General features: G+C 42.4%; 1 protein-coding gene across 3 annotated transcripts in view; it reads right to left on the bottom strand.

The window, feature by feature from the left end:
* Nucleotides 1-338: 338 nt before the first annotated feature.
* Nucleotides 339-22,420, bottom strand: part of syt9a (synaptotagmin IXa) — a 29,268-nt gene continuing 7,186 nt past the window's right edge. The window contains exons 2-7 of one of the 3 annotated variants that reach the window (XM_027160284.2): nt 21,252-21,702; nt 20,370-20,922; nt 8,983-9,103; nt 8,412-8,583; nt 6,927-7,056; nt 339-623 (exon numbers count right to left, since the gene is read on the bottom strand). In XM_027160284.2, coding sequence (XP_027016085.1) covers nt 555-623; nt 6,927-7,056; nt 8,412-8,583; nt 8,983-9,103; nt 20,370-20,922; nt 21,252-21,702 — 1,496 coding nt within the window. In that variant the 3' untranslated portion in view covers nt 339-554. Of the gene's footprint in view, nt 624-6,926; nt 7,057-8,411; nt 8,584-8,889; nt 9,104-20,369; nt 20,923-21,251; nt 21,703-22,420 lie in introns of all 3 variants that reach the window. The other 2 variants (XR_007144621.1, XM_047822030.1) reach the window with 2 other exon arrangements.

Genomic DNA, 22,420 nt, shown 5'->3' with positions numbered 1-22,420 from the left:
AACAAAAAAAAAAACAGACATTTTATCAAGTTTACAGACATCCATAAATTTGTACCTGGTGATTTTTTTTTTTTTTTTTTTTTTTTTTTTAATTATTATCACTATTTTGCACTAAGTGCAAAAGTGAGCCCATGAACAGAAATCTCTTGGAAAAGAGAATGATGTGAAATTAACCATGCTTTTAGATGCTGGTTAAAGATTCACAATATCAGACATGTGCTTTTCATCCTCCCTGATTGCTGAACTATGACGCTCGGGCTACTACGACATCAGAAAAAATACACATTAAAATACCCCTTGTATATTTTCATATCACCATATTTCATAGAAAACGACCCAAACATTATGTGACCACTCAACATGCAGCTGAAACAATCAAGTGTTCCCATGCAAAGAAGGGCTTCCAAAGGCAGACGCTGTTCCAGAGTCTCTTTCCTAGAAGAGACATGTTTGTTAGCTTGGGCTTTAGCAGCTCCATCGCTCTGAAGCATCCCGCGGCTCGGGCGGAGCCGAGCGCTCGCTCGTGTTCGAAGAGGACAGGAGCAGGGATCACTCTACGGGGACGGAGGAGTCTTAAGGGAGTTGCACGAGCCTGTTTGACTCCCTCCGCCGGAGCCCTGGTACTAAAAATGGGAGAAAAGAGAAAATATATATCATATATCTTAGGCGTACGGTTTAGATCCATTTAAGAGTGTTTTACATCTTGCTATGACTGTTCCTGAAAACTACACTCTAAAAAAGAGGTATCTATGGGGCTTTTTACACCTGGTCACTTCCTGCATTTTCTGTGATCCGATAGCTACTGTATCTGATAGAGACCAGGTCTAAATGCCCTCCGAAACGATATAAACCCGACGGTACGAACCCCTTCAGGAGGTGGTCTGGGACGTGTTTCAGATGAAACTGGACAGGTGTAAATGAATGTGGTTGTTCGAACCACAAACGTCAGCGCTATACTCCTCCCAAACGGAAGTACGTCACTCACAGGTGATCTTTCACCCAGGCGTCTCGTCGGGGCTTAAAACGCGCTGCTGCCGCCAGCGAAAACGCAGCAAACAGTAAACGCTGTTTTTCGTAACAACGTCGTAACCGTTTTTTTTAGTCTTCTTTTCGATCGCGTTCTGAAAACCGCGTACACCAAAGTGTGTTCTGTTTCAGTTACCTCAGAAATGAGGTAAAATATATTTGCATTTTGGGCGGGAGTAGAAAGATCGGATCGATTCGCCGAGACGCGTTTATGTGGCCTAATGTAAACGGAACAGTTTTAACAAATCAGATAGCTATCGGATCGGAGACAACACACGAATGACCGGGTGTAAAAAGGCCCTATATAGACCCCTGGGTCTCTGTATTCGTCCACTAGAAACTTTACCCAACATTAATGGTTCTGTTTCAAAACTTTGGAGAGCGATGAAGCTTTTATATTAAAACGGTTCTATCATTAAAAGAATACATGCGACGAAATCAGTGCCATTTCTTGAAGTCACAGATAGAGAGACAGATTAAAATGTGAACTGTAAATTCTGACCCAGTTGTACAATATGAAATGCAGATCGAATTCAAGATGCATTCTGTACGCTTTCACGTCAGGGGTTAAACGTTTAAAGGTCTTTCAGCCTTGGGCTTGTTTAGGGAAGGGGAAATCTGTGCATGAATAACACAATGCACTCGCACCAACCCCGCCTGCGGGACCACACTAACCATCTGCTGTGCGAGAGAAACGATTTGTTCCGTTTCCCCGCAGGCCAACACACAAACAGACTCATTAACATGTAATATGCCGGAAAGATCCAAGATCCAAGATGGCGGCGCGGCAGTAGCACGCAGCGGCCTCTCCGGATTCAATACGGTGCTAATTACGTTTTTAAGTCTTTATTTACGGTTCTGAGCCCGACCATTGCTTCTACATGGATGCCAGAGACAGCGGTGTTCATGTATACAAACATGTATACAAACACCAGGACCTAATAAAGTACAGAAATCGTGTAACAACCAACCTGCACGATGATGTACTGGTTAGGCTTCGTGACCTCGGCTTGCTGCGGAGACCAGGCCTCCAGTCCCCGGTGTCGCCTGATACCAGAGACCAGGGGAGGGGACGCCGAAAGCGGTTCGCGAGGAAGCGGAAGCGCGGTAAGCGAGCGGGCGTCCGTGCTAGGCTAAAAACAAACCCTAGCCGGCCGGCTCTCCCATCCATTCTACTATCCAACGTCTGCTCCCTGGACAATAAACTGGACTACATCCGACTCGAACGCTCTACACGGAGAGAGGTTAGAAACTGCTGTGTGTTTGTTTTCACGGAGACGTGGCTCAGCGACAGAGTTCCGGACGCCGCCATTCAGCTGGACGGGCTAACTTCATTTAGAGCCGACAGAAATGCAGCTCTTTGCGGTAAGACTCGCGGTGGTGGTGTGTGTGTTTATATCAACACGGAATGGTGCAAGAACTCTGTGCTTGTTTCTACTTACTGCTCATCGTCAGTAGAGTTTGTGACTGTTAGATGCAGACCATTTTATTTACCACGGGAATTTACTACTGTTTACATTGTCGGAGTTTACATTCCTCCTAGCGCTAATGCTAAAGAGGCGCTAAGTGAGCTATACGGAGCTATTAGCGACCTACAGAATGTTCACCCCGACGGACTTTTTATCATCGCCGGAGATTTCAACCATGCAAATCTTAAGTCAGTGCTCCCTAAATTCCATCAGCATGTGGACTTTGCTACGAGAGGTGAAAACACGCTGGATCTTGTTTACACAAACATTCCCGGTGCGTACCGTGCGGAGCCCCGCCCCCACCTCGGCTACTCAGACCACATCACTATTATGCTAATTCCAGCATACAGACCACTCGTCAGACGCTCAAAACCGGTTCTGAAGCAGGTGAAAACCTGGCCAGCAGGAGCCACTTCTGCTCTTCAGGACTGCTTTGAGTGCACTGACTGGAATATCTTCAGGGAGGCTGCAACCAACGGCGACTCCGTCAACTTGGAGGAGTACACGTCAGCAGTGACCAGTTACATCGGCAAGTGCATTGATGACGTGACCGTTTCCAAGACCATCACTACACGCCCCAACCAGAAGCCGTGGATGAATGCTAATGTGCGTGCTCTGCTGAGGTCTAGGGACCTAGCCTTCAGAACAGGGGACAGGGTGGCCCTAAGAACAGCAAGGGCCAAACTGTCCCGAGCCATCAGAGAGGCAAAGCGTGCACATGCCCAGACAATCCACAGCCACTTCCAGGACAGCGGAGACACCCGGCGCATGTGGCAGGGCATACAGGCGATCACAAACTACAAGACAGCTTCACCTGCTTGTGATAGCGACGCCTCCCTCCCAGACGCGTTGAACGAGTTCTACGCTCGGTTCGAGGTACAGAACAACGTTACGCCAAGGAAGACCATCCCTCGTCCCGACGACCAGGTACTCTGTCTATCCACGGCCGACGTGAGGAGATCTCTATGCAGAGTTAACCCACGGAAGGCTGCTGGACCAGACAACATTCCTGGCAGGGTGCTCAGAGAATGTGCGGAACAGCTAGCGGATGTCTTTACGGACATCTTCAACATTTCCCTGAGCAGCGCCGTTGTTCCTACGTGCCTCAAAACTACCACCATCGTTCCTGTCCCAAAGAAGTCTACAGTGTCTTGCCTCAATGACTATCGTCCCGTTGCACTCACACCCATAGTTATGAAGTGCTTCGAGAAGCTCGTCATGAGGCACATCAAGACCCAGCTACCACCCTCACTTGACCCCCTACAGTTCGCGTATCGTCCAAACCGCTCCACAGACGATGCCATTACCACAGCCCTCCACTTAGCCCTCACCCATCTGGACAATAAGGACACTTATGTACGAATGCTGTTCATAGACTTTAGTTCAGCATTCAATACAATCATCCCTCAGCACCTGATTGGGAAGCTGAGCCTGCTGGGACTAAACACCTCCCTCTGCAACTGGATCCTGGACTTCCTGACTGGGAGACCTCAGTCAGTCCGGATCGGGAACAGCATCTCCAGCACCACCACACTGAACACTGGAGCTCCTCAAGGCTGCGTGCTCAGTCCACTGCTGTTCACTCTGCTGACTCACGACTGTGCAGCAATGCACAGATCGAATCATATTATTAAGTTCGCCGATGACACGACCGTGGTGGGTCTCATCAACAAGAACGACGAGTCAGCATACAGGGAGGAGGTGCAACAACTAACTGCCTGGTGTAGAGCCAACAACCTTTCTCTGAATGTGGACAAAACTAAAGAGATGGTTGTGGACTTCAGGAGAGCACAGAGCGACCACTCTCCGCTGAACATCGACGGATCATCTGTAGAGATCGTCAAGAGCACCAAATTTCTGGGTGTTCATCTAGCGGAGAACCTCACCTGGTCACTCAACACCAGCGCCATCACCAAGAAAGCCCAGCAGCGTCTCTACTTCCTCCGAAGGCTGAGAAAGGCACATCTCCCTCCCCCAACCCTGACCATGTTCTACAGAGGGACCATTGAGAGCATCCTGAGCAGCTGCATCACTGTCTGGTTTGGGAACTGTACGATCTCGGATCGCAAAACCCTGCAGCGGATAGTGAGGACAGCGGAGAAGATCATTGGGGTCTCTCTTCCCTCTATCATGGACACTTACACCACACGCTGCGTCCGCAAAGGCAACAGCATTGTGGATGACCCCACACACCCCTCACACACACTCTTCACCCTCCTGCCGTCTGGAAAAAGGTACCGAAGCATTCGGGCCCTCACGACCAGACTGCGTAACAGTTTCTTCCCACAAGCCATCAGACTTCTCAATAACCGAACTGTACTATACTGAGCACAACATACACACATATCATCTGTATGGACTGCACAGACCCTCACAAAACACACACACTGTTTTGCACACTTTTCTGCTGTTTTTGCACATATTGGACAATATCTCAGTCATCTGCTGTTTTTTGCACAACTCCATATATAATCCAAAAGGACCTGCTGCTAAGAACCTGCTGCTGTTCATTCTTTTACTGCACAAAATACTGTTTGAACATTCAGTATTTACACTGGTCGGTCGGCGCTGTTTCTGTTACTGTGTATTGTCTTTTGTGTATTGCATTTTTTGTACTTTTTGTATTGTCTTGTAACTTAATGTCTGCACTGTTTTTTGTCCTGCACTGTCTTTTGTCCTGCACTGTCTTGCTTGTCTTGTCCTGCACTGTTTGCACCAGGTTGCACAGTTGCACTTTATGTGGCTAAGACTACTTACATGTCCTTAGCCCTGTCTTTGTTTTATGTAGCACCTTGATCCTGGAGAAACGTTGTCTCATTTCACTGTGTACTGCAACAGCTATATATGGTTGAAATGACAATAAAAAGCTTCTTGACTTGACTTGACTTGAAGATCATTAATTGAACGTATGGGAAACAAACATGCTCAAGGACTACACTGTTTTTCTATCTTTCCTCTCGTTCCCATGCTAACAAATCATTCATTTCTTCTGAAGCTCAACCATGAGGCTAAGATACAGTGCTGTCACTACTGTGGAAGAAAAGTAGAGATGGGGTCTGTGATATATGAGTTCAGTGGTAGAGAGATGAAGCCTGCGAGGAGCGTAATAACCTTGACTTAAATGGCATGGGATGCAAATGGAAAAATAACAAATGAGCTCGGATTACAGTTCCGACTAAAATCGGGAAGCTCAGGAGAACTGAGATATGAACGCCACGCAGGAACTGTCGGCTCATTCAGCATGTTTGTCTTCGTCTCTCAGCCTCTTGCTGAATTCTAGAATAAAATTGGAACCAATAAGCATGTGTATGTATGTAGGGTTTGAGTCTGTTGAACAGAACCCTTTGTTTGGGTTCCGCCTCTCAGTGTGGTTCTTTAAGATCGAGCAAATACGGCAATCACATTTAGATCTCAGGGAGGTGGTTCTGACTCTGACTCGACTCTGAATCGACTCACCTGGAGATCAGGGCCCGTATTCCTAGAAATTCTCAGTGTAAAGAGTTTCCCCAAGTGTCGTAATTTTAAGTACATTCTTAGAAATGTGGGCGTGTCCCCTTAAAATTAAAGTGAAGCTCCAAGTGTCGTAATTTTAAGTACATTCTTAGAAATGTGGGCGTGTCCCCTTAAAATTAAAGTGAAGCTCCAAGTGTCGTAATTTTAAGTACCCTTAAAATTAAAGAGAAGCTTCATGTCAAGATAAACATTCTTCATAAAGCATCTTAACGCTTAAAACAGCTCATAAGGTCATAAAGTGTTAGGAGAAGTGAGGAGGACTTTTAAGAGCTTTAAGAGTTTCTTTATCAGAGGAGAAAATGGCTAAAAGGTGAAGAGGGAGAAGGAATGTATCGTGTCCGATATTTAATAATGATAGCGAGATGATACAGATTAGATCGTGTAGAAATTATTTTTGCGACCAAACAGTTTAGAGATAACATCTGAGACACAGAGCAGAAATGCCATTGGTGAAGAAATGATATCATTAGTCTTTATGACATTTCTGCTCTGCTTACGTTTATTACATCTATTACATTTATAACATACAGATGTTAGAACATCTCTAATATGATGGGTCACGAACATAATCCCTACACGTTATAACCTCAAATATCTGAACATAGAGACAAAGTGAAGGTTTATAATAGAGCAGATTTTATTAAAAGTGCTCCTTTTATATTAGACAACCGATCCCGGTCTTCATAAGAACGTGTCACCTAGCAACAGGTTTAGCCCCGCCTTCGCTCTTAAATAAAAGCTGTATGTTCCTCGTTCAGAGTTGCTCTGAGATCCGAATCACTCAGAAGATAAGATTCATAGTTAGAGATGTTTAAGCCCCATTAGGAGCTCCCTGTGATCATTATCGGAGTCTTTATGAATACGAGCCCTGATGTATTGTATAATTATCACATTGTTTGTTTTATATAACACTCTTACCTCGATGAGAGGATGCCAGCGAGCGATGGGTTTACGAGGGTACGTCAGCATCTCGTTCCAGTGGTCCCTACCCAGACTCTCGCTGTCGTTACCCACCCGACACACACCGATGACCTCGTTGTGACCTACGCTGTGAAAGGAGCCGAAGGACAAACACTCTTTACTGCAGGTTTCCTTTGAAGTGCAAATGTACATAGAAATATTTTTGCATGAATTCTCCCGAAGAAGCTGTTCTTCAAATTAATAAAAATAGATTATTATAATTCATTCATTCATTCATTCATTCATTCATTTTCTACCGCTTATCCGAACTTCTCGGGTCACGGGGAGCCTGTGCCTATCTCAGGCGTCATCGGGCATCGAGGCAGGATACTCCCTGGACGAAGTGCCAACCCATCACAGGGCACACACACACACACTCTCATTCACTCACACACTCACACACTACGGACAATTTTCCAGAGATGCCAATCAACCTACCATGCATGTCTTTGGACCGGGGGAGGAAACCGGAGTACCCGGAGGAAACCCCCGAGGCACGAGGAGAACACACAACGCATAGGCGGGAATCGAACCCCCAACCCTGGATGTGTGAGGCGAACGTGCTAACCACTAAGCCACCGTGCTCCCTCAGTTAGAGCAGAAATTATGAATTCTTGATTGGTTTTGTTTGGTCTGATTGGTCATGTTCTATAACAGCAGCCCTGACCGTTGCACAACGGGTTTTTATAAAAATGAATGCACTTGTTCTGATATGTTATCGTTTCCATAGTAACTACTCATCCACAGAGAGATGCTTCATATAAACAGACTAAATCCAGTGCACAATTGTTGTGAGGATGATGATGATAATGATGATGATGATGTTGATGATGGTCTTTTCTGTTGACATTTATTTTGTGTTTATGGAAGGAGTCTCCAGTGTCGGGGGCAAAACTACAGATTTATGTTTTCTGATATTTTCAGGACAGATGAGTTTACTTATTATTCTCTACCGCTTATCCGAACGTCTCGGGTCACGGGGAGCCTGTGCGTATCTCAGGCGTCATCGGGCATCGAGGCAGGATACACCCTGGACGGAGTGCCAACCCATCACAGGGCACACACACACTCTCATTCACACACACACACTCAAACACTACGGACAATTTTCCAGAGATGCCAATCAACCTACCATGCATGTCTTTGGACCGGGGGAGGAAACCGGAGTACCCGGAGGAAACCCCTGAGGCACGGGGAGAACATGCAAACTCCACACACACAAGGCGGAGGCGGGAATCGAACCCCCGACCCTGGAGGTGTGAGGCACAAGTGCTGACCACTAAGCCACCGTGTCCCCCCTGTTATTTATATCTGTGTAACGTAAATAAGAAGTAACTTTTTTGTCTGTTCCACAAACTAGATTTATGTTTTCTGATGCTTCGAGAGTATCGAGAGACTTTCATGTACACTACAGATGGAGTGTTGATGAGTGTTGCGGCTCACCGATCGTAATCCATCACAGCTATCAAAAGGCTAATCTGATCGATGTTTTCCGGCGGGACGTCGAATACTATAGCCTCGTTATAGACAGGGTTCAGGGTGTTCCGCTTAGTGGAGGTCTTCCTCTTCTTTAATCTACGGCCTTCGCACATCAGAGAGACTTTCACGTAGGGGTCTAAAGAATGAGAAAGTAAAGAGTAAAAAAAAAGCAACAGTACAGTTCATTTCTACATCGAATACATGATAAGGATAAGGATTTGGTGTATAATCTATGAATTTGAATTTAAAGCCATATCTTTGTGTATTAGAGCCCTCTCATTAAATATCTCTCTTTCATATCCCATCCTTTAAAACCCTTCACAATAGATTTCAATTAAAGTTCACCGGCTTGAATTTTATTGGCTTTGCACACGCTGAGATATTAAACATCTTTCCTTGAACATAAAAGAAAGAGCAAGCATCATTTACAAAGCATCGTAACTCATAAAGAAGGTGTCTAATGTGATGTGATGCGTTTCCTTGTTTTCATTTCCCCCATGAAGAACGATAAGAAATCCTGAAGCTGTAGTCAAACCTGAAGCTCCGGTGATGTCCATGGCTTTAAGGTTGCGAGCTTTTATCACCGTGATGGTCAGTCTGCCAGCAGTGGGCAAGTAACAGAGCGAGAACATCAGATCACCCAAATCCACGTTGTCCTGTGAACGACAGACAAAAAAAAGGCTGTGAATACAGTTGTATTCCTAGTGGCTCGAAGGGAAACATGTAATTAAGATTCAGCGCTAATGTCCAGATGGGTATGAGTCTGAATCCCATTGATGGAACCCTGAGTGAGACCTTTAACATGAATTTTTTAACATGAATCACACTGCCTATCTATCTAACTGCCTATCTGTCTATCTATCTATCTATCTATCTATCTATCTATCTATCTATCTATCTATCTATCTATCTATTTATCTATCTATCTATTTATCTATCTATCAAAGTGCCTACTATCTATCTATCTATCTATCTATCTATCTATCTATCTATCTATCTATCTATCTATCTATCTATCTATCAAACTGCCTATCTATCTATCTATCTATCTATCTATCTATCTATCTATCTATCTATCTATCTATCTATCTATCTATCTATCTATCTATCTATCAAACTTCCTATCTATCTATCTATCTATCTATCTATCTATCTATCTATCTATCTATCTATCTATCTATCTATCAAACTGCCTATCTATCTATCAAACTGCCTATCTATCTATCTATCTATCTATCTATCTATCTATCTATCTATCTATCTATCTATCTATCTATCAATCTGCCTATCTATCTATCTATCTATCTATCTATCTATCTATCTATCTATCTATCTATCTATCTATCTATCTATCAAACTGCCTATCTATCTATCTATCTATCTATCTATCTATCTATCTATCTATCTATCTATCTATCTATCAAACTGCCTATCTATCTATCAAACTGCCTATCTATCTATCTATCTATCTATCTATCTATCTATCTATCTATCTATCTATCTATCTATCTATCTATCAAACTGCCTATCTATCTATCTATCTATCTATCTATCTATCTATCTATCTATCTATCTATCTATCTATCTATCTATCTATCTATCTATCAGTTTGTTACTTCTTTCCTCTCCATACGAGGGATGAGAAAGGAGAAGAGTTTTGACCCACTTGCTTTCTCGGGGTAGATTTTTACACCTCACATCTCCACTAGCGCCTCACCACCACTTCTTATTTTTGAACCTACCAGACACATTAACACTTGCTCTCAAAATACCTCAGCTGCAAACTCACACTGAGCTTTTCTTACACTCGTTTATGTTACTTTTCCTAATGAAAGTGTTTGGCATAACATGGGAAAATGATATGTTTAGACTAATATAAAATATTATAAAATATTTATAAAGAATGCGTCGGTTCCCGACTCCTTCACGATGAAACCATATTTCTCCTGGACATTTCGGAGCTTTCTCCTGTACAGATATCAGAAGGGAATACTAGACTGTGATTCTTATTATATTTACCCTGGAGCAAATTGAACTGCTGGGGATTTCATGTAATTTGTCTTGTTTTAACGAGAAATAAAGAAAATCAATGTATCCTCGATTTGTATTAGTATTATTAGTATTAATAGTATTAATTGTATTATTAGTATTATTAGCATTATTAGTATTAGTATTATTAGTATTAATTGTATTATTAGTATTATTAGTATAATTAGTATTAATTGTATTATTAGTATTATTAGTATTAGTATTAATAGTATTAATTGTATTATTAGTATTATTAGTATTAGTATTATTAGTATTATTAGTATTAATTGTATTATTAGTATTATTAGTATAATTAGTATTAATTGTATTATTAGTATTATTAGTATTAGTATTATTAGTATTAGTATTATTAGTATTAATTGTATTTTTAGTATTATTAGTATAATTAGTATTATTAGTATTATTAGTATTATTAGGGGTTGTCTGATGAAGACTGTAAATATTTGTTTAGCATTCATATTTTCAGATACACATCACATTTCTAGTCGTTCTTTAAAATGTTTTAGGCTTTTAACAATTGAAATTAAATAAATAAATAATGGAAAATAGACAAATAAATAAACATTTTTGTAATAAAGCAATTATCGGGCACTACACCTAATTAGCTCAACTGTTAACAGTGATAAGTTACAGACAAAAAAAACCTCGAGATACGAGCGCGTGATTCGACCGAATTTTTGCCTTTAGGTACGAACAAATTTTTGAGATACGACCATCTATGAGATACAAGCAATTATGTTTTTAATAATTGTTAAATGTAGTACACAGTCTGTGGTCTATCTCACAAAGAAGCCCCACCCCGGGCTCCGCCCCCGGGCCACGCCCAACCACCCAGCCCTACTGCCTTAACTAACAAATTTTCTGCAGGAAACCCTGATATCCAAATTGTTTTTTTTTTTATAAGAAATGAGATAGAGCTCTTCATTACAAATTTTGACCATCATTTGAGCAGAAACCTGACACTGCTGATCATCCAGAGAATGCTATCTTCACCGTGAAGCATGGTGGTGGTAGCACCGTGGGATGTGGATGCGTTTTATTAATCAGCAGAGCTTGGGAAATTGGTCAGGATTAATGGGGAATTCAGATCTGAATGATTAATGTTCATTTTACAGAACTATGATGATACAGTAGGCGTACTGCCGAAGCTACACTCGAGGGGTTTAAAACCAAGAACCTGAGTGTGTTAGAACGGTACTGTAAAAAAAAAAGACATAGAACTAAATCTGATAAAGAATCTGTGGTAAGATTTGAAAATGACTTGAATGTAGAATGAAGAATGGATAGAAATATAAGAAAAGACATGCAAAGCTGATGGATACATATCATATCCCAGACGAGTGATGATGCAAGAGCGTCGAGGAGCACACGAGCGTACGAGTTAACTAACAGACAGAGTGATCAAAGACAGTTCTCCTGAGTCACACTCGAGACGAAAAAAAGTTAATAGGGCTAAGATCTGTGTGCAGTGATTTAATCTGAGCCTCGGGGAACACCACCGCATTCTGCTTTATTTAATTCTCTGCTTGCACATCGAACGCAGACAGCTAGTCTCCTTCTGAACCTGACCAATCATATCTTAAACTCCCTCAAGACAATTACACAGCAAGGAGGTAAAGAGTGAGGAGAGGTGGTGAGATTAGAAACCACTTCCCTGCTGTTTATCTCGGGTCACTCTCAGCAGGAAGCGACACCTCTTCTACCATTTGGGAGAGGAAAAGGTCGGTGTGGTGGCGTGCTAAGATCAATGAAGAACAGAAAGACGAAACAAATTAAAGAACTGAAAAAGGGCAAGAACCTGTAACGCCTGTGAGAGAGGGCTAAACAACCAATCAGGAACTGTTATCAAACTATTAGAATTGAGCTTTGTAGCACTTGGTCTTATGGTAGGCATCAAACGCTTCTTCGTACACACGAGATGGATATACAACAGCAGTCAAGCTCGGTATTTACTGTGTCGTGTCTCTTCCAGCTAGCAGGCATGGTAACGAGTTAGCAACCCGCAAAAAACCAGTAAGGAGATTCAGGCAGATGGTAAAGACTTTACTTTGTTGGTGTGAAAATATTTCAGACTCAAGGAAGCCAATTCTGCAGGCAACACCACAAGGCTACCCCAAGAACAATGCTTTAATGGAGCGTTAACACTTTCATATCACGTCCTATAAAACAGAGAGGTATGTGCGACACTTTTTTAAATCCCACACCCGCTCTATTCCAAGTTATTTTTGCTGGGAGATAAAACAGAAATAATTCTGTGTGAAAAAGCCACGAGTTGCGCATCGGTATCCAAGCCACCTCGGCTAGTTTGGTGTGCGTCTAACTAGCAAGTTAGCTCGCTAGTTAGACAACTTCGCTTATTCTATTTTATTCGGTTAAATAGATTTTAACTTCGCATTAGTGAAGGTGAAACATTCTTCACTTGTCATACCAGAAAGCAGTTAATTCTCTGAGTTGTTCCCAGCAATGGGTTCAAGCCCCAGCACTGCCAAACTGCCACTGTTGGGCCCTTGAGAAAGGCCCTTAACCTTCTCTGCTCAAGGGGTTCTGTATCATGGCTGACTTCCAAAGTTGGGATATGTGAAGAAAGAATTTGATTGTATCGTAATGTAGATGGACAATATAAAGTTTTCTAAAAAAAGGGGGCCGGGCTTTTAGGGGGTCCGATAATATCGAAGAATTCTAAACATAAATGTTGATTGGATTATTTGCCATTTTTGCCAGGGGAAAAAATAGGCTCGTATTTTTGATGAACATACTTTGATGTTGGGATGTGGGATGTGTTAGCCTAGTGGTTAAGGTGTCGGGGATATCAGTCGGAAGGTTGTGAGTTCGATTCCTATGTCCACCAGGATCCCACTGCTGTGCCCCTGAGAAAGGCCCTTAACCCTCAACTGCTCAGTTGTATAAAAATTAGATAAAATTTTAAAACGCTCTGGATAACGGCGTCTGCTAAATGCCGTAAATGTAAACTGCAGAGCAGGTCCGCATGTGCCTCTTACTTTCATTTGCATCCTCTTAACTTTGTATGGTGTCACAGTATTATCTATTTTGTATTAAATAAATTTCATCGTGAAATAAGAGCTTAATGGAAGCTAAAGGCTTCGAGCTGCAATCTCTCTCGCGCTAACCTCAGAAGAATTTAGAGGATGTTAATCTCCCGGTTGATAATTTTTTACCATCCAATTTGCATGCAAAGGCAAATAAACATAGGTCTGTGGTAGTGAACACGCTCCTCTGCTCGATTTCGTGACAACATTACGATTTGATTTGGTTTGAAACGCGTGAAACGAGGACGATCGTGATTGGGACTGATTTAATGGCATGCCGTGTGAAATGAAATGCACTCACTCATGCTCTCACACACAGTAATGCTCAGGGAAGCCGGTAGCCATTATGTGACTGGAATTGAGGTTAGGGTTACGTCTGGCTTTTTGAGCCAGATGTAGTAAAGTTTTTGTGGCATTTCAAGCACAATTAGGCTCTACTCTGCTGGAAGAATTATAAAATTGGTATGCGAGCCTGAACGCAACGAATGCACAGTGTACACGTGAGCATGAAGTGTTTTTGAGGGTAGATGGTGGAAAATAAGGGTTGAGATATAATTAGCAGTGCTAACAGAATGTGAAAGACATGTATGCATATAGATTTTTCCTGAAAACAGCAAAAACAATAATAAATCATATATTTTATTATATTTTTATATTGCAAACTAGAATTTAATGAATGCATTAATTTAATCCATCTCTCATGCATTTGTGTCAGTGATTAGACCTATTTATTTTTTCCAATTTATCCGTGGCACTTGACAACATGTTTTATTTCAGACAAATTGACTCTCATTATACACAATCCTAGCTAATATGTGCTAACTTATTAGCCTAGCTAGATCTTTAGCTTAGCTCTATAACTAATATGAAGGCAGATTTGGTGTCATCAACTCTGGTGATGAAGATGTTTGTCTCTGCAGTAGTTTTGGATTTAGAAAATCAAGTAAAAGTAAAGGAGCATTTTTCAGCATTTGGATTCTACACTTTGATCTAAAAGACCAGAACAAAAGCCCTGTTTAAAAAGAGTCACTTCCTGTAAGATTACACCAAAACATGTGATGTGGTTATGAACAAAACAGAAAACCCGAAATTTCCTGTTAGTCCTGCCCTAATTGACAGATCCATTGCTAAAATACACCATAATGTGTACCTCACTCCCCTAATATGCTAAATACGGCATAATATGTACCTCAGTGGTCCCCAACCCCCGGGCCGCGGACTGGTACCGGTCCATGAACCAAATGGAACATTAAATTATTTCCATTTTATTTACTGTGGTGTATTTCTCTCGGGTTTGTGCGACTTTCCATGGACGAGAGGTTAACAGGGAGCTGAGAGACGTCACCTAAAGCCGCACCGATACCGCGCATGCGCAAAATATCATGATATCGGGCCGGGTTTAGGTGATGTCTGGAGCCGAGCGGCTGCGAGCGGCAGTGGTGTTGTAGCTTTGGTGGAGAGAGAAGGTGTGTATCGCTCTTCTCTCTGTTCACCGGTACTTTGTCATGTTTAACAGTGCTTGGTGTACGTGTATATTGTGTTTGCTCAAATTTAACCCACAAATTAGCAAAAATGAGCACGAAACAGACGTCGTTAGAAAGTTAGAAACTCTGCCGGTGTTCTGGATTAAAGTCATAAAGTCATACCCTGAGATTGTCACCACAGCACTTACATCCCTATCGTCATGTCCGACATGCTATCTGTGTGAAGCGGGGGATTTCTGCAGTGACGGCAACCGAAACAAAACAACGGAATAAACTGGACATAAGCGACACACTTCGGGTGTCATTGTCTCCTATTACCCCAGATGGAACCGTCTCAGTGTAAAGAAACAAGCTCAGGGTTCTCATTGATTTAGTGTTGTAGTGAGTTAAAAAGGCATGTTTAAATACAATTAAAGTAAAATTATTCATTTTAATTTAATTTTATAGCTGCCACCCCCACCCCCCCACCCCCAGCAGTTATAAAACATTTTCCGCGGCGAAAAAAAGGTTGGGGACCACTGATGTACCTCATTCCCATAGGTTTATCAGCCCCGGATGTAGTTAGCATGTAAAGCTACAACGTTAAACACATTTCAAATGCATCTTGTGGCTTCTGGTTCATCATGCATACAGAATATATATCAGTATGTCTTATAAGAGAACCCTAGAAATGATTCAAGTGCTTTATAATAAATTGGGTGAGAATTTCAGCAAAGAATTCCCCTCCACACCACTAGAGGTCCCTGTCACTAGAATTCCAGGCCAGTTCATTGAGCTGAACCCACACCCGAGTCTCATTACGTCCTCATTTGCCCGGCATTCATTTAGTCCTGGATTGCATGATAAAGATTTCTTTCCAGTGTCACTTCTGAACCTTGAGCTTGCTACGTTTAACTTTTTTGTTTATTTTTTCCTGGATTCTGATTAATGCTCCTCATCAGTCTCTAAGATTTCCTTTATGCTTTTTCAAACAAAATTCGGCCCCTGGGTCTCTCTATTTATCTAAACCCGCTATATATTCATTTTATTTTAAAGCAACAGCAGTCTGTTGTCTTGAGCTGCATTATTTGGCATTAGCTAAAATTAGCTTATGGATCAGCTAGCTATTCTAACACCATGAAATTGTTTAATGGTTGCAAATTAAGGGGTAAAAAAATGAGTATTTGCTAACATCAGCATGTGGAGGTGTTAATAAGTGCCAGATTGCTTATCATCGACTTCCCCACTGCAGTCTGGTGGATTAGCCATATTTAAACACGCACGGCGCTAACTGCGGCGCTTTCGATCGTCAGAACAGTGGCATGATTATCGAGGCTTAATTGAAATGTTTGGATTGTTAACTGGGCAATTAGATTAAATTGAAATACAGCACAGACTCGACGGTTGGATTTGCGAAGAAGCCTATTGAGAAATAAGAAGTGAAATCCTTTTTAGAAAATATAACCATCTGTACAAATGTTTTAGTAATATTCAAGTGAGGGGGTGGCTTAATGGTTAGCACGTTCGCCTCACACCTCCAGGGTCGGGGGTTCGATTCCCACCTCCGCCTTGTGTGTGTGGAGTTGGCATGTTCTCCCCGTGCCTTGGGGGTTTCGTCCGGGTACTCCGGTTTCCTCCCCCGGTCCAAAGACATGCATGGTAGGTTGATTGGCATCTCTGGAAAATTGTCCGTTGTGTGTGTGTGTGTGTGTGTGTGTGTGTGTGTGTGAGTGAATGAGAGTGTGTGTGTGCCCTGTGATGGGTTTGGCACTCCGTCCAGGGTGTATCCTGCCTCGATGCCCGATGACGCCGTGACCCGAGAAGTACGGATAAGTGGTAGAAAATGAGTGAGTGAGTGAGAATATTCAAGTGAAATTATACTTGTGTGTATAAGTGAAGTAAAGTTTTTGTTGTTTTTTTTCCTCCAATTAATGTGCTTGCAAAGTACATTCTTATTCTCTTGCATACTTATTAATGGTGCTTGCACAGCAACATTCTTGTTATCTTGCATACTGAGATATTCTTTTTCCGGACATAACCTCGGCGCGTAACTTGCCCCGCAGCTTTTGTCCTAGACCCATGAATGATGTGTCAAATCGACCGGCTCATTGAGCAGAGGTGTGCTATGACTTTTATGAGCGATGCGACCAACGATGTTCACACAGAGGACGAAAAAGTGGCCAAAAAAATCCCATAGACTTGAATAGGAAATTCCTAAAATTTTACCCTAGCAACCGAGTGCCGAGATTTGCCACGTGCAAGCACCATTCACATTTTCTTCAGGAAATGTAAATTCTAGTTCTTCTTCTTCTTCTTCTTCTTCTTCTTCTTCTTCTTCTTCCGGACACTTTTTTGGCGCGTAACTTGTCCCGCAGCTTTTGTCCTAGATGAGGTGTCAAATCGACCGGCTCATTGAGGAGAGGTGTGCTATGACTTTTATAAGCGATCCGACCAACGATGTTCGCACAGCGGACGAAAAAGCGGCCAAAAAAGTCTCATAGAAATGAATAGGAAATTCCTAAAATTCAAGCGAATTCAAAAATTTAGCACAACATGGACATGTCATAATTCAAAACACTCAAAGCACGATGAGGGGAACTGACATCACGTGTAGCCCCGCCCCCACGTGCAAGCACATTCACATTTTCTTTAGGAAATGTACCGTTCTAGTTTTTGACTATCGCTCTTTTACTTTAGCTGCAAACTGCAAACTTTTTTTTTTATCTCTTTATAAACTTCTATAGAACCAACTGGCATGCACGATTGATTAGTTATGCTGTCATTAGGTCGAATGGCATCGGGCAGTGTTTAATTCAGTCGCTTAATGAATAATGCATTCTGGGAGCTAATTAGATAAAGGTCATCAGAAGGCGATCAATCAGGAATGCTAACTGCGCTAACGCTCCGTCAGTCTCTCAGTTAAACCCGAGATCGCCTGCGGATTTTGGTTCGGGGTTTTTTATTTTTATTCGTTTTCTTTTTAATATTACATGAACATCCAAAGTTAAACTCGAACATCCCACGCTGTGAACTATGGATAGGGCTAAACAGAGTGAGGTTATTTATTTCCACTTCGAGACGTCGAGACAGGAGCTGTATCACCACCCACATGGTTTTTAAGCTTGGGTCTTGGTGGATGAGTCCTAATCGCTGTGATATGCGACCTGATGTTAAAGAGCTTGCTGTGTATTAATCCTGTGGTCAGATGATCTGTATCTTTTGATTACTGTGAATAAAATAAAGAACATAAAGACCAAGCATCAGATTTAGATTATAACAGGATGAGGTAGGGTGTGTGTGTGTGTGTGTGTGTGTGTGTGTGTGTGTGTGTGTGTGTGTGTGTGTGTTTGGATGTGTTTTTTACTTTCATGAGATTTCTTTTTATGCTGAAATTGCTTTGTCTAGAAAGAAGAAAAAAACCTAAATGCAAGCTGGCAGTTGATCGATGATCTCTGTTCCCCAAAACACCTAAATACTTCATGCTCTTGGAAATAATATTCATCTCAGTACATTTAGTTTTTCATTAAACATCATTTCAACAACCATCTACACTTCGATTCATGTTCCCGGTAAAAACGACCCGTGGCGTGGAACCCACTTTGGTGGAAAACTTTTTTTTTAGAGATAAGCATTAATCAGTCGTTTTCCATGATCGCGACCATCCCTCCGTTCCCATTCTTATCTAACTCCGAGAAAAGCATATGCTGTACTGTGCGTTAGCAGGAAACGAAACCGTTCAGCTGAGAAGATGGAGAACACCTACGAGTATGAAGAGCGAGAAAGCCATAATGGATGGGTGAAAGACTGATGAAGCGAAGCACATAAAAGCTCCAAGAATGAGAAAATGGGATTTTTTTAAAAAAATAAAAAAATAAAATAGAGGTTTGTTCTATGGAAGAGGGAGGAGACGTGAGGAGGAGGAGGATGGAGTAGGAGGAGGAGGAGGAGGAGGAGGAGGTAGAAAAAAATGGTGAACAAAAGAAGCAGAGTGAGTGAGAGAGATGGTTATACTGTAGGTAAGGATCGGATGGAATGGTCTACACGGATATGTAAAGTAGACCAGATTATTTATTACGGTTAACCGCTGCTTAATAATTAATCACTGAATTAAGATCTCTCGTAATGTGAAACAGAAAGCCATCTCACCATCACACACTCGATAACTTTTAATTCATTGCCATGGTCTCGAATGTAGTACCTTAGCGGCAAAGGTGTCGGACTACCGATTGGAAGGTTGTGAGTTCAAATCCCAGGTCCACCGAGCTGCCACTGCTGGGCCCCTGAGCAAGGCTCTTAACCCGTGATTGCTTAGTTGTATAAATTGGGATAAAACAAAAGTTGTCCTTGTTAAGGGTGTCAGAAATGTAAATGTAATGAGTTCTTATCACACGTGTTGTCCAAACAAACCCGTGTCTGTATTCATCTTCACTCGTAAAACATTTTGCTATTGCTTTGTTCAGAAATAGTCCCTGTTGTTTTAGACAAAGGACATTCGCAAGAGAACAAGTATAAGGTGTTTGGTCAGATGAAGTGTTGGTCACGCTTGAAATCATTTGGACGTTTATTTAAAATAAAACAAAAACAACGGGGGTCACGGTGGCTTAGTGGTTAGCACGTTCGCCTCACACCTCCAGGGTTGGGGGTTCGATTCCCGCCTCCGCCTTGTGTGTGTGGACTTTGCATGTTCTCCCCATGAACATTCCTCCCCCGGTCCAAAGACATGCATGGTAGGTTGATTGGCATCTCTGGAAAATAGTATGAGAGTGTGTGTGTGTGCCCTGTGATGGGTTGGCACTCCGTCCAGGGTGTATCCTGCTTTGATGCCCAATGACGCCTGAGGCTCCCCGTGACCCGAGAAGTTCGGATAAGTGATAGAAGATGAATGAGAGTGAGTAGTGCAAAAATACTATTCAGTGAACTTTGGAGTATTTACCAAGAGAGGAAACCAAGTACCCTCGAAAAACCATGCATTTACAATTTAGGCAGTTTAAAAAAACCCTTTTTATAAAACCAAGAATCTCTAACTAGCCAAAGAGCCCTTGAGGAGCCATGCTGAGCATTAGTATGCATCTACTGTAGTGTTTACCCCTAATCCACATTTTTTCAGGATTTTTTTTTTTAAAAAGTCCAACTAGCATGCTAAGGATATTGTCCCTCTATGGGATTTGAGATATTTACCATTTAGAAAGTTTACCAAGTAGATTCCTTTTCAGCAAGCGATGCAAAAGAATCCCTGTGAGACCATGTTGGACTGTCGTGTGCATGTATATTAACAACCGTCTATAGAGAGAGCTAGAATCTCACTCAGACCTTTCGTTGAGATTACCAATAGCGGATTTGCCATGTGTAGATGACGTACTTACCGACGAGACATAGTGAATGTCCCTGCACAACTTGGTCTCCCGTGGGAAGTCCACCAGATCCAAGAAGTTGTCTACTACCACCTGTCCGATGATGTCATGCCGTGAAAAACGATCAAAATCGTAAACTGTGAAGTGGAGCTTTCGTGTTGGAAGTTCAGCATACGCCACGGGGAAGAGGAAGACCTCATCAAAAACGGGATTCAGAGTCTTTCGGTGCACCTTGGTCTGGTGCTTGGTCTTGCGGTCAGGAAGAAGGTAGATCTTAACGTAAGGATCCGAGGTCCCAGAAAAGTCCTTGGCAGGAAGATCTTGGGCACGGTGGATCTTGACTATGAGCTGCTCCAGATCGCAGTCGTATTTCAGGATGAAATGGAGGCGGCCGCAGGTTCCCCCTCGACTGCTGCGGTTCTCTTCGCTGTCTAATGAGCGCTGCTTGTACAACTCCGGTTTCAGTCGGCCGAGACTCATCCCCGTCAGCGAGTCTTGCCTTTGAAACTGGGCGACCATGAAGTCAGGGTTGGACTGGTTCATGTGGCGCCTTATGGAGCTTTGCCTAAGAACATTTAAGAGAGAAGAACAGAAAAAAAATCTGAATAAAGAAAAATCGAAATCTCTCAAAGTCACATATTTATTTTTTTTTCTGTTTAAAATGTAGATTAAATGTAGAGTTTCCATATGGCACCCTTAAAGGGATCTCAATTGGTCCCTCCAGGGGAACCTTCATTCATTAATAAAAAATGCTATAGGATTTCCATTAAAAACAGGATTTCTAGTGGAGTCCCTTTAAAAAGCAAGAACTGTCTACTTTCATTGTTTTGTTTGAATATCCTAACCATTTTTGTTCGGAGTACTTCATCTCGCTTTCTAATGGACTTTACTGACCGAACACAAGTCGAGGACGGATCCGTAATCTGCCTCTGCATACGGCCGTTGCTGTAGATGCTGTCCTCTCCAGCCTTAGACTCTACATCCATGGCGATATCTGGTGAAGTGTGGCTAATTTTCAGAGATGTTTCAGGCACCGGGACCGGTGGAGGAGACCCAGGTGCCGGCGGCGAGACCGGCGTCGGAGGAACAGTCGTCTCCTTAACCACAGAGCCTCGCGGTTGGTTCCGGCGGTCGAGAGTGGCATCCACTTCTGTGTAAATGGCCTGTGGTTGGAGTGGTGGAGGAGGTGGAAGAGGGTGCTCTGTTTGGCCCTCTTTGGTTCCAGGAGAGAGTCCTCGTTCGCGCCATGGGATCCAGCATAGCTTCCAGGAGACAAAGAGTGAGACGCCAAACAAGGCCAGTCCACAGGCGGTCACCACCAATGATAGCAGGCTCACTGAGACATCTACAGTCAGGGACAGAAGGCACTATGGGTAATAGTGATGAAAATAAAACCTCTCAATGGGCTTGACTGATTATAATTATGCAAGCACAAGGCAAGGTGTGAAGTGAGCTAAATATAGTGCTGGTGCATTGCTGCAGAGAAAGCGTTCATTTATTCTCATTTATGTACACTTACAGAGTAATAGCTCATTTAGGTTCAAATAAATCATGAGAGTGGCTAGTATGAAGGTTCTACCAAGGATCAGGCCTTCAAAGATCAATAAATCTATAGTAAAAAAGTCGATAGTATTGCTGACCACAACAGCACCAGTAATGGGTCAAAAAACACACAGGATACTATGAAGAAGCAAGAAATGAGGTCATGTCATGTCATCAGTCATGTCAGGTGATTACACACAGTGACATCCCTAAATTTTGCAATAACCGAGAAAGCCCACAAGAATTATAGTTCCACATGGGCATGTGGTAGCCTAGTGGTTAAGGTGTTGGGCTACCAATCGGAAGGTTGTGAGTTCGATCCCAGGTCCACCAAACTGCCACTGTTTGGCCCCTGAGCAAGGCTCTTAACCCTCAATTGCTCAGCTGTATTGAAAAAATGACATAATGTAAGTCACTCAAATGAGATAATGTATATTAATAAACAGTGCTGATTATTTACATGGTGATGTTTTTTTTTCCCTCCAAAATGTCAAGGAAACATGGCATGAAGCCAGGAGAGC

The sequence above is a fragment of the Tachysurus fulvidraco genome, chromosome 13 (genome assembly GCF_022655615.1).
Source record: "Tachysurus fulvidraco isolate hzauxx_2018 chromosome 13, HZAU_PFXX_2.0, whole genome shotgun sequence".
Taxonomy (NCBI): Eukaryota; Metazoa; Chordata; class Actinopteri; order Siluriformes; family Bagridae; genus Tachysurus; species Tachysurus fulvidraco.
The sequence above is the reverse complement of the archived record's forward strand: the minus strand, read 5'-3'. Positions and strand labels throughout refer to the sequence as shown.